The sequence below is a fragment of the Solanum tuberosum genome, unplaced genomic scaffold, assembly GCF_000226075.1.
Source record: "Solanum tuberosum cultivar DM 1-3 516 R44 unplaced genomic scaffold, SolTub_3.0 scf00371, whole genome shotgun sequence".
Taxonomy (NCBI): domain Eukaryota; kingdom Viridiplantae; phylum Streptophyta; class Magnoliopsida; order Solanales; family Solanaceae; genus Solanum; species Solanum tuberosum.
The window spans coordinates 120,233-133,083 of record NW_006239294.1 but is presented as its reverse complement, the minus strand read 5'-3'; the positions used below and the strand labels follow the sequence as shown (position 1 = coordinate 133,083).

At 32.5% G+C, this 12,851-nt stretch overlaps 1 protein-coding gene across 5 annotated transcripts; it reads left to right on the top strand.

Annotated features, from left to right (window-relative positions):
* The first annotated feature begins 6,383 nt into the window (after positions 1 to 6,383).
* LOC102583027 (interactor of constitutive active ROPs 2, chloroplastic) lies at positions 6,384 to 11,391 on the top strand. 5 transcript variants are annotated; one of them, XM_006361719.2, is made up of 5 exons: positions 6,384 to 6,485; positions 8,413 to 8,498; positions 9,135 to 9,315; positions 9,445 to 11,104; positions 11,203 to 11,391. In XM_006361719.2, the coding sequence occupies exons 2-4, from the start codon at positions 8,479 to 8,481 to the stop codon at positions 11,083 to 11,085; spliced, it is 1,842 nt and encodes a 613-aa protein (XP_006361781.1). In that variant the 5' UTR covers positions 6,384 to 6,485; positions 8,413 to 8,478; the 3' UTR covers positions 11,086 to 11,104; positions 11,203 to 11,391. The 5 variants fall into 5 exon arrangements, with proteins under 5 accessions (XP_006361781.1, XP_006361782.1, XP_006361779.1 ...); XM_006361720.2 differs by having other exon boundaries at positions 6,384 to 6,562; positions 9,448 to 11,104; XM_006361717.2 differs by having other exon boundaries at positions 6,384 to 6,562.
* The last annotated feature ends 1,460 nt before the right edge of the window (positions 11,392 to 12,851 follow it).

The window sequence follows — 12,851 nt, the reverse complement described above, 5'->3', positions numbered from 1 at the left end:
TAGTATACTAATGGTGTGCTATACATTCAGTTATTATTTGATAATTACTTTATGTTATTTGCTTTATTGTTGAAACTTTTGTATACCAATTAATTCGAAGGAATTTTTAGGACAAAAGTATGTGGTTGGATGTTATCAATTAAAGAATTATCATATATAACACAAAATTTGTCCACCTATTGCTTTCTAATCGAGCCTCTCGGTCTAGGTTGGACCAATCAGTTGTATCCTTTTCCGTCATAAGTACGAAAGAGAAGTACATAATCTCGCGAATTACTTCTAATATAAATTTGGTGCTCTTTTTTCTTTCAAATCCTTAATAGCAAGTAGGTTACGCCTACAATCGTCAATCTTGTTCTCCTGTTTTAATTTGACCTTGTCCAAGAATTTCTCCCAGACTTCCAATATGTTTCTAAATCTTGTATTTCTTCCCATACCAAATCACTTAATCTCAAACTTGATTCTTCTGTGTACATGTCATAGATGAGAGTACTCACTTTATTAAAAAAAAAAAAAGCTCATTTCTGTCATTTGCTACTATTTAAGTGTTTATATATCTTTGGTCAAGTGTGGGATGCTTATGGTACCTTATCTAATTGCTTTATTTCTTGTTCTTCTGTTATAAGATTGTTATATTTTTTTCACTATAATTGTGATATTTATGAAAAAAGAGTACTAGTATCTAATTTTCATTAAACATTTAGTAAATTATAAATGCATATCTATATGTGCACTATGATTTCATTGTATAATATAATTTTCTTTTTATAATATTTTGTGACAATGAATATGAGATATACGTTCGAAGCACGTGCTCAGAGACTAGTAAATCTTATAAACATAAACAACCTAAGGAAGTGGTACCAAATTTTTAACAATTAATTGAGAAGTGCTCAGAGACTAGTAAATCTTATAAACATAAACAACCTAAGGAAGTGGTACCAAATTTTTAACAATTAATTGAGAAGTGCTCAGAGACTAGTAAATCTTATAAACATAAACAACATGTAGTACCAAATTTTTAACAATTGAGAATCGTTATGAAGAACTTTCTCCCTTTTGAAAGTTCATTATCAATCGATTCGTATTTTAAATAGAAGAATACTCAAGAATGTACTGGTGGTGTATAAGCTACATTACTGATCAATTACAACAACAAAAGTGGGACTTACAAATAATTCACCGAGAAGCAATATATTTCCTTATGTAATTGTGTCAGGTGAGCAACTCTGTGTAAAAGGGTTAAACAACAAGCATGGTGAACTTATTGATTTGTTTCAAGAGACTGATAGTTTTTTTTAATGCAAATTATAATGGGATACATGTTTGTTCTATGTTGTGGATGGATGTTTGTTGGTACTGTGCATTAGCGTCAACTTCTAATTTCATACGTCTCTTGATTGAGGTTGTCGTCAATGTGTCGACCTATGAGGGTTGGAGGTGATAGTAGTGTTTTGTTGTAGGGCTACAAAAACCTTTGTTAATTAAATACATATGTGTTTGAGTGTTATATAGAGTGGAAAGCTAGATGGTGAACATTGCAGCTATTGCCGGAGACCGAATTGTCGCTAGGGTAAATTAGTAATTTAACATTTAAAATTTTGGAGTTATAATTTTGAGGTAGCATGTATGTTATGAGATATGATGATTAATAAAGAAAAAATTTCATTAGTACCAAACACACCAAATTAACAAATGTTTCAACTTTACATTTGGCAAATTCAATTCTATCCTAGTTTTATTTTATCTGAACCTTATATAGAAAGAGAAAGAATATTCAGTAATAAATCTCAAAAAAACAGTACACCTTGTGGATGGTCATTGTTTGATCAGTAATTTACAGAATACAACATATACAAATTCCAAAATAATTTTACTTTTGTAAATGATGAAGGTTTATAAGTTGCGATGACTATTTAATTAATGTTCCTCAATTATTTATTTGAAAGTTAGGCAAGATAAAAAGGGGTGAACAAGGTATTTAAATTTGTTTGTTTCTCCGATATTATTGGTCAAGTATGAAAAGAATCAAAGTTTAATTATATAACTTTGAGAATGATTCATACATGTTAATAAAATGTTAGTCATTTGTTGTAATACAATACCTTGATTCTTCTTCTCAAAAATCTTATTGGTAAATAATAAGTTTAAAGTAATTTATTTCAAAGTTCTCAAATATCAAATTTTGTTGTCAATATTTAACTAAAAACTTGTAAATTTGAAAAAGTAAATTTATTGTCGGCTTAATGTCATGACTAGATAAAGAAACAATTAGTTTTTAAAAATAGTATTTGTAACTTTGTAACACACATCATAGTAATTTTCTAGTGGTTATCAGAAAACTTTTATTGAAAAATTAAAATTGAGTATAACTTTTAGATATTAACATATAACACAAATGTTAATCATTTGGCTTTTTGGCTATCTGGATATATCAATTGGACTAAATTTGACATCGCCGATAGTTTATCTTAACGATAATAACAACTTGTTTCAACAACATTCACCTCTGTTCTATCTAGTTGAGGTAAACGATGATCTATTACTTGTTGTCCGATTTGGTACAATTCGTCCAAATGTTGAAATGGCCCTCGACACAATTTTGTACACTAGCTTATGTGGCATTCAAACATCTCCCACATGCATTAACTACGTGGAGTCACGGAGTGTGCCACATAAGCCAATAGGTGTACAAAATTAAAAAAATAATCCGTTCAGGGTAGTAAGATATTAGTTTAGTTAAGATGTGTCTTTGAGATTTCGATCATTGGGTTACTTGTGTCTTATCCCTATTTGTTTTTTTAGCTGTTCATCGTATTTGCCTCTATTCCTTCCTTATTTTTAATTAAATTTGTATACATTTACTTGCATTGATATATGTTGGTTTGTATTCACCTAAGACATAAGTGCCAACGACTCAAAAATATAAAAAAATAGAAATTAAAATGGGCCATCTTACCAGACAATTTAATATCTGTAAAGTGTAAACTCCCTAATCTAATCTGGAAATTGTATTATTATTTATCTCAATAAAGGTAAGTTGGTGAAGATGTGATTTTTTTAGTTTATTTATGAAATCACAACTTTTCTTCCTTTTTATTTTATTAAAAATCATATTATTACTAAGTGATCAAAAGTTTCCATCAAAAATTATATTATTAATAAGCGACCAGAAGCAGGCAGTTTTCCATCAATATACATGTTTCTAGCAGAATATAACATATATATTGGATTTGTGATAGTACGGGCTCCGATATCTAATTCTTATAGTAATATATATATATATATATATGCATGTGCCTAATGTATATCTTGTTAAGTTATTGCTTCATTGTCAGTTAGTTGTCAAAATATAATAATGTAGTTTTGATTATTATTTCAAATAATGACTAGTTAATTACCCACAAACCTAGATGCAAATGACTAACTATTTATACTATAATAATTTTATTACACTTTTGAACTATATATACTTAAATTTGATATAATTTTAACTCTTACTTAGGGTCTTAAAGAATCTTATATTTTAAATTAATGTATTATTTGATATTTTTTCGATTTAATCCGAAGCCTACAAATTTGTTTTCATTGCTCAAAATCGAGAAATTTGATTACTTGAATCTGACTTTATAGAATTTTTCGAGCCGTTTACAGTGTTATAAACAATAAAAGGAACAATTGTTAATGAATATTCCTTTTTATTGCTTAATTATTTCTTGAAATTAATTGTCTAACGTACCTTATAATCCATTTCTTAAAAAGAGGGTAGTTAATTAGTCATAACTATGTATTTTTTAAAAAAGTTTTTCAATAATTGTAATATGATTGTACAACTACTGTCTACTAGTCCTGTTTAATTATTGAATTGGTGGGAGGTTAAAATTATATTTTTAATTTCTTATTAATCGGTGTTGTTAGTGTATATAATTAAATTTTTAATTATAATATATATTAGAAAGAAAAAAAAAAGATCAAGACATCAAATATTATCTCTATTTAAAGTCGAAGTGATTAAGAAACATTCTTTCACAATATAAACTCGAAATATATATGACCAGATACTTCTTAACAATCAAATACTTAAAAAAAAAATTATAACATCCTTTCCCCGAGAGATATGCACCACTTTGGCCCTCGATTGATGAAACATAAGGGACGACCAAGAGAAGTTGTTCCTCATGTTGAGTTGATAAGACACTTTTACAAACACTGATTTTTTATTTTTTTATGACAAGGGAAACCCGCAGTCGCTACCCTTTGGATGCGCCTCCGCTCCTATGCAATAGCTCGCAAATCACATAGGAGAGGTAACCCGCACTAGGCAAGCCCGGTGCAACGAACTCGACCCAGAAGGCAAACCCCTTACTTTCGCTGGCAAGGGGTTTCGAACTTGAGACCTCCAACATGGAAGTCCCAAGCCCAAACCACTGGGCCACCCCGAAGGGTCGTTTACAAACACTGATTGTCGTTGAACACATGCAAATGTTTCATTTTAATGTTGTTTTGACAATTATTTTTATACTAATTTAGTTTGTTTGGACTTTTGGATCGGGGCGAAGCTAAAGTATAGATTTGATCGAATTTAATAATTTAGCCTTTATTTTATTTTTATTTTATTTTAAAAAAAAATTGTCAAATAATATGAGAGGTGGTGTGAGGATAGAAGTGTGGGATGATGGGAAAGGAACCGGCTATGGGGTGAGGGTGACGATGAAGATGCAATGTGTTGGAGGACGAAGAGTACAAAACCAATATGAAATACAATTTAGAATTTATTTTTTCAATCATACTAGGAAAGTCCATTTCCACATTTTATAAAGAACTTATTTTCCTACAAAATATGTTTTTCAAATTTTTTTTATCAATTACCAAACACTATCCTCCGTACATAACACACCCTTAAAACATTGTACTTAAACGTCGGTTGGTTTGAAGACAAATTATGTTGGGATATGTTATTTTGTGATTAGTTATATACAGTGATATTAGTTATGTTGAGATTAGTTCTTATGAACATAAAAAAAAATGTTGACTATATCGATACCTTCTTAAATTTTTAAGTGAATTTATGTTAAACATTTAAACTATGTTTTATTCCAATTAAGCACTACTATTCATTCATAAATCCTTTTCACCCTTAACTAGTCACTAGATGGGACGTCAACCATGGAAACACCAAAGCAAGATTTGGACCTGATTCACGCAGTCAAGCGGCAAAGACTTCTTTCTCTTCAGAAACTTTTATAACGACTATAAAAAATATTACCCACCTCATAAAAGGCTATTAAAAAAATCGATTCCTTCAACTCTCCTTGACATTGAAGGTCGCAAGAGAAAATAAAACTATTCTTCGTAACATTTTTTTCAACTTACCTAAAATAAAGAAGAAAAACAACTATCATAAAATATTTTAAAATTTAAACCGTAAATATCTAACTTAAATGTGTTATAATATAATCAATTAAAATGAATCATAATTCGAATATTTAAATAAAATTCACTAAAAAAAAAAAGAGTTCACTTTCACTACAATGATTGTGCAAGCACATACATTTCTCACTGTCAATTTTAAATAGACCAAATTTAATTTTCTTGACCAACAAAGTACAAAAAAACAAGTCAAATAAATTCGAAAGTAGAGTTACACTGTCAAAAAATTAAATAAATTGACAAGAAAACAAGACGGAATCTAATCTAATAACTCCATGTGTTTTGGATTTTTGGTAAAAAGACATATTGGAAATTTCAGAGAGAGGAGCGGGACCAAGCGCGTGTTTCTCGAGTATACACATTTAATTGATTAATTCTGTCTTTCCGTTTACTTTTACTTATCTATTTTGAATTTTATACACTTTTTAAAAATAATGATTAATATAAATATATTACTCCTCACAAGTCATAGTTATCTATATTAATCGATGTTTAGTCTTAGATCTTAAAAATTGTTAATTTCCATCTCAATTTATGTAATGCAGTTTGACTTGACACAGTTTTAAGAAGAAGAAAAAATGTTTGAAATTTATAGTCTAAAATAAGTAATATATTTTGATGTGACGGTAAATCACTTCATTAAAAATAGAATGAACATTTAAATTGTTATTAAATATACAGATATGTCATTATTTTTTTGGGACCGACTAAAAAAATGATCAATAAAAATTGAGACGGAGAGGTATACTCTATATCTAAAAGTAACAAGTAAAAATAAACGGAGGGATAGTAGAATGTTAAAATTCAAAACTTATTAGACATATAAAGAGACACTTTTTTTGAAATCAATCAAAATAGAAAGCAAGATACTTAAATTGAGACGAAATATAAATATATATATATATATATATATATATATATACTGTATTTTATTTTGACCAAAAGCAAAAAATTATAGAGGGAGTGAAACAAGAGAGTGAGAAAATTAAAGAGAAATAGTGTGTGTGTTTCTTGGGAAACTGTGTACACTATTACTCTCCTTCTCAGGGGTTATTGTAAGCAAAAATCTTGAGCTCTTCACCTCACTTTCTTTCTCCTCTTTTAAGGATATACTTCTTTTCTTGGAGCTTGAGTGAGTTTTTTTCTTTATTGAAAAATGTATGAATGACTTGTTTTTGGTTTTCACTAGAAATCTTGAGTTTCACTAGTCTGAGATCTTTCTGGTAAATTATAAAAAACTGTGAGGTACTTCAGATGTTCTTTCTTTAAAGTTTGAATCTTTTTCATGTTTTCATGGTGTTAGTGTTGTTGTATTTGCTTAGAGCATTGATTTCTCATGTGGGGTAGTTTCTTTTTTTGATAAAGTTTATGTCTTTGAGGACATATTAGTTTGGTTTTACAATGTGGGATGAGTTTTTGGGAAATATTAGCTGTTGGTTTGTGTTCTGACAAATCTTAAGACGAGTCAGACGAGGTAGTGATAAGGTCTGCGTACACTTAAGTTTCCACAAGAAAACTTGAGTTCATCTTTCTGGTAATGTCAGATTGTTCATTTATTAATGTGTCATTGTTGTTCTTTTTGTTAAAGTTTGAATCTTTATCATGTTTTCATGGGTTTAGTGTATCTGTATTTGCTTAATTTGTTGATTTTCTCATGTGGGTTGGTTTCTGTTTTGATAAAGTTTCAGTCTTTGAGGAGCTATTTGTTTGGTTTTACAATATGGGATGAATTTTTGGCTTCAAAGGCTTTGTCTATTGACTGTGTTCTGATGAAAGTGCTTTAATTTTTCTTCTTCTGTTTTTTTTTCTTTGCCTGTTTAGAGAGGAAAATGATGTGTTTTTAGTTTCTTTAGATCTGTATAATTTTTCCCAAATATGATAATAAAGAGAGATTACCATTATGATTGAAGTTTAGTTAATGAAAAATTGGTTTAAGTACCCAAAGCCTAACTAACTTTCTTCTTCTTGAAACATGACTGTCTGCTTTGCTGTTGGGCTAAATGGTCCTATTTTGCTGTTGTCTCTTTGCAATATCTTCAAGGGTTGGAATTGTCTTCTTTTTTTTTTTTGGTTTCCCACCTAGTGTGCGGTGGCACTTCCAACACGATTTTCTCCATACTTAGATCTTGAACTCGAGAACTTTGGTTAAGGGTGGAGCAGTCCCACCATGGACTGCGCGACAACAAGTAGACGTCTACATTTTCTCCTTGTGCGAATGTTGTTTAGTTAAAAAAGAAATGTTCTTTTTTCTTTATTGTCTCCTTGCTTCTGTTTTTGGGGTTTATTCTTAAGTTTTGGCAACCTGTTGGTTGCTGTAGATATCTCCATTGAAGTAGGTTTTAGTTCATATGTTTTTTGAAAGTAATATAAAATAATAAAGATACCTAAGTTTAGGAATCATTTCATCTTATTATGTTTGAAAAAGTCATTTGGTGATTACTATGTTTCCTGTCCACTTTTGAGATATTTGTTGCAATATGATTTCAAATGTCATTTTCTTATGCACCACATACCCAGTCTAATCCCACAAGTGGGGTCTGGGGAGGGTAAAGTGTACGCAGACCTTACACCTACCTCGTAGAGATAGTGAGAGACTGTTTTCGACAGACCCTCAGTTTAACTAAAGCATGTAAGAGCATGAGTAAAGATAAAGGAAAAGGAAAAAGTGGATATATGGCTTAAGTAATGATATTTGTTTGCAACTTTTCTTTTCCTTTTTCTTTGTTCTCTCATTTTCTCCTTTCCTTTTTTTGGTTTCTTTATTTTTCCATTGTAAGGTTTGGTTGGTGGAGTGGAGGTAGTTTATCTGGAGTTTCTTTGAAGGGACAGTGTTGTTTGTTTAGTTTGATTTCCGCTTTTGAGTGTTTGATTAACGTTTACATATACTTCATGAATCTTTATTCGTCTTTTGCATATGTGCATATATTAGAATTCGTTCTCAGCCACGGAATCCTCTGAACTATTTCATGTGTTGTGGGTCAGGTGGACTTTAGTACAAAGCTCATTTAGTTTCTCATTTCTACATTTTGCTGCTGAGAGGAAATTGATATGCAGACACCAAAAGGAAGGTATTTTGCATCTGTTTTGTTTGTCATCCCGTCTTCATGAGACCAGAACATTGATTTGTTTGTCATCCGTAAACGTAGATAAATTTGTCAGTTCAAGAGTGTTTCAACTAATAAGTTATCAACTACCCTTTTTCATATTAAATTATCACCTTCTTGTTTTTAGTGCATTCATTCACTAAGTCGGAGGAAATTGTTCGTCTAGAACTCAGTGGTCTTTTAAGCAAGAGTTAATACTGTTGAACTTTTGAAGAAATTATTCTCGAAATGCTCGTAACTATACTATATCATGAAATTCACATGGTATCGAGGTTGAAGATTGGCAGATCCATTTTTTTCTGTTTGGGAAAAAAAATTATGTGATGTGGCCTTGCAAGAAGGAGGTTAAAGCGTTAGATCAGCTTAAGAAATGTCATATTTAAATTTCCGTAACATATTAGTGCTACTAATGAAATGGCTTTAAGACTCTGATGTGTTCTAAATGAAGCCATTGGTGAAGTTTTCGCCAAAATATTTGGTGTGTTGAGCGATAAAAAGGAAACTTGACTTACATTATTAAAAATAAAACAAATTGTACTTATCGGCGAGTCTGTACTGTCTCTTTAACTAACTTGTTCTCTTTCTCCCATTTTGCTGAAGGACTGTTTCTGTGGAAGTGCCTCAAAGGACATCTGCTGCTACACTAAAGACAGCTCGAAAGCTCAGGACTCCAGGGTCAGATGGTGATTCTGTTTCATCTCCGAATCCAGCCAACAGAACACCTAAAGATAGGAGTCCAAAAGTTGTTTGTCGCCGGTCACCACGGAGTCCAGTGATAGAGGTGCTTGAGTTATGTTATGTGTTCAGATGTGCTAGCCACTTATTTCTGTTTCTAATTATTCGTTCTTTTCGTAGTTAAAGGTACTTATAATATTATTCTAATGCTCATTGTTCTTATTTGACAACCTAGAAGAAGCGTCCTGTCAAAGCATCTGACTTGGAAACGCAACTTGCTCAACTCCAAGATGAGGTAAAGAAGGCGAAGGACCAGCTGAGTTCTTCTGAATCATTGAAGAAAAGGGCTCAACAGGATGCTGATGAAGCTAAAAAGCAGCTTGCAGTCATGTCAGAAAAGCTCGAGGACTCTAAGAAGCAGCTGCTTGATCTCTCAGATTCAGAAGAAGCTCGACTGCTGGAGTTGCGCAAGATATCACAGGATCGAGACCGAGCATGGCAATCTGAGCTTGAGGCTATCCAGAAGCAGCATGAGTTGGACTCTGCTGCTTTGTCCTCTGCCATGAATGAAATACAGAAACTTAAACTTCAGCTGGACCGGGTGGCTGATTGTGAAGCCGCTCAAGCTCATCATGCTGAGTCAGCTTATGTTGAGATACAAAGCTTAAGGATTGAACTTACAAAGACCCTTACATTGGTTGATAAACTGAGAAACCAGCTTAACGATAGCAAGGAATCTGAGGCTTGTTCATTTGAAGAAGTGAGCAAAGCTCAGACGCAGCTGGAAGTGGCCAAGATGACCGAGGATACTCTACGTTCTGAAGGTCTGAAAGCAATGGAGGCTTGCAGGACCTTGTCTTTGGAGTTGGAAAAATCAAAGGATCGAGTAGCTTCATTGGAGGAGCTTGTCAGCAAACTCCAGTCTGGTCTGGTAGGCTCTTCCGAAAGTTCTGTAGCTGCAAAAGAAAACAGCTTAAATGTAGAAGCTGAGAAACTAAACATTGAGCTGAGTACCATCCAAGTTGAGGTAAGTCAATTAAGAGCTGCTTTGGAGGATTCAGAGAGAAAGTATCAGGAAGAATACATACAGAACACCTTGCAGACACGAAGTGCTTATGAGCTGGTGGAGCGCACAAAATCCGAATCACTTCAGAGGGAGGCTGAATGGGAGGCAATACTAAATGAAGCAAAATCGGAAGTGGAAGAGTTGAAAGAAAAATTGATGAACATAGAAGCTCAACTTGTTGATATTTCGGATGTGAATAAGGGGCTGAGTCTGCATGTTGAGCAAATGCAGTCAGCTGATAAAGAATTTGAATTAGCTGCTCAACTGAATAAATCAGAGTCAATTTTGGGAGATCTGAGAGCAAGTTTATTAGACAAAGAGACAGAGTTGCTGAGTCTTATGGAGGAGAATGAGCAGTTGAAGTTGGAAATCAGTAAGAGGGAATCAGAGAGTACCAAAGTTAGCGACGAGGCACTTGCCTTAGTAGAAGAAGCAAAAACTGCAGAAAGAGAGGCCCTGATGAAGCTGGGAGATTTGACTGAGGAAGCAGATAAAAGCGGCAGAAAGGTAACTCGTGTCACTGAGGAGTTGAATGCAGCACAGGCTGCAAACTCGGAGATTGAAACTGAGCTAAGGAGGTTAAAAGTGCAATGTGATCAATGGAGAAAGGCTGCTGAAGCAGCTGCATCTATACTTTCAACTGGAAATAACGGGAAATATGTCGAGAGAACAGGTTCTTTAGACTACCACACTATCGGTGGAAAGCTTGGTTCTCCACTCTTGGACGACTTGGATGATGACTCACCAAAGAAGAAGAATAACAACATGTTGAAGAAACTCGGTTTTTTATTGAAAAAGGGCCAGAAGTAAATAATGCGCTATCGTGCAGGTTGCTTTCACATGATCATTGCTCCATTTCTGCAGTAATCTTGATCATGTAAACATTTTTCATCATTTGTTAATAAATTTACTAATTTTCCTTCTCAGGACTTGCTGAGCTGATGCCTTCATGGAATTAATCGTTTTCGCAGATTTTTGTATAGCTGTTTGGAAATCTTCAGTTTGTATGGCAATTGGTATTTTCAGATACAGACTGTTGTATTTTCCAAGTAGTTCTTGCAAGTGTAATGAAAGCTATGACAGATGATTAATGGTAAAATTTGGTCTGTTGCATTAGATTTTTCATGTCAAAGATGACATTTTTGATCTATCTTTACTGTGTAGAGTCCCACATTGGCCCTTTTTATGGATGAGTGGTATCTTTAATATGACTTAGCTGATTTTCACATCTTCAACTAGCTCTTGGGTTGAGTTTGACCCAATATTCATTTTTTTAATATAATATCAGAGCAGGACTCATCTCAATTCTCAGTTTTGATATTGGGCTTCTATATTAATTTGTTCATGCACCATATGTCCGGCCACAAGTGTGTCGAGCGGTGTAAAGAGTCTCACATCGGCCCTTTAAAAGACAAGTAGGATAATTCTTAGAAGTCACCTTTTGAGTTAATTTTTGAGAGTCTCACATCGGCCCTTTAAAAGACAAATAGGATATTTCTTAGAAGTCACCTTTTGAGTTAATTTTTGTGGTTAAGTTTGACTCAAAATTAAATTTCTTAAGAGAAAAGATATATATAAAAAACTAAAGTACTCCAATTTTTTGAGTTTCATACTTGAATTATCATGTGTGTGTGTACTTTTAATAAACATTTAGTAATAATTCACACATTGATAGTTCAGATATGAAACTCAAAAAATTAGGATACTTGATACTTTTGACCTTCCACTATTTGTTTGACTTGGTGATTTTTTGTTTTGTTTTTACGTTGTTAGGAATATTTTTGGCTATTTTTTTTTAAAGTTAAAGCTATGAAGGGTAAAAAAAAAGGAAAAATTACTTAAATACACAACACTTCTTTACCTATTCTCAATATTTCTCTACTCTTTTACTAAAATACAAAAATCCCTTATTTCCCCCCAATTCAACTTAATCGGATACTTAATTAGATAAAGTATCCGCCCGTTATAAATTAAAGTATCCCGTTATTAATTAAAGTATCCGCACTATTAATTAAAGTATCCGCGCTGCTATATTATGTATCCGAAAAACACTAAAAAAAGGGATTTTTGGTAATTAATGAAAGAGTAGGGAAAGGAAGTAATTTCTTTCTTATACTATGTCATTTGCCTAATTTTTACAAAAAAAAAATGTAGATTTTACACAAATCTTATAGTGTTAATAGTTAATCACATCTTATCCTTGCTCTTTTCCAAATTCCATAAATTTGGTGCAATCTGGATACATCTCAAAACGTCTTGATACATTGCGTCCAGTTATAGATACATCCATCAACGTCCTAATACATCACATCTTGATTTCGGATACATCACTCAACGTCCCGATGCATCGCGTAAAGTGATGTATCCGACTGATCTATACATCCATACGTCCTGATACATCGCGTAAAGTGCTGTATCCGATCGATACATCGCATAAAGTGATGTATCCGATTGATACATTGCGTAAAGTAGAGAATTTTTGTAATTATTTCAAATGGTAGAGAATATAATAAAATAATTTGTGTATTTAAGTAATTTTTCCAAAAATTAAAGATCACCTCAAAATAGAGCATTTG

What these genes read in the sequence shown, in the direction of transcription:
- LOC102583027 (XM_006361719.2), top strand. Translation starts at nt 8,479, where the DNA reads ATGCAGACACCAAAAGGAAG. An exon ending in ATGCAGACACCAAAAGGAAG is followed by an intron (nt 8,499 to 9,134) that starts GTATTTTGCATC and finishes ATTTTGCTGAAG; the next exon opens with GACTGTTTCTGTGGAAGTGC. An exon ending in CACGGAGTCCAGTGATAGAG is followed by an intron (nt 9,316 to 9,444) that starts GTGCTTGAGTTA and finishes TTGACAACCTAG; the next exon opens with AAGAAGCGTCCTGTCAAAGC.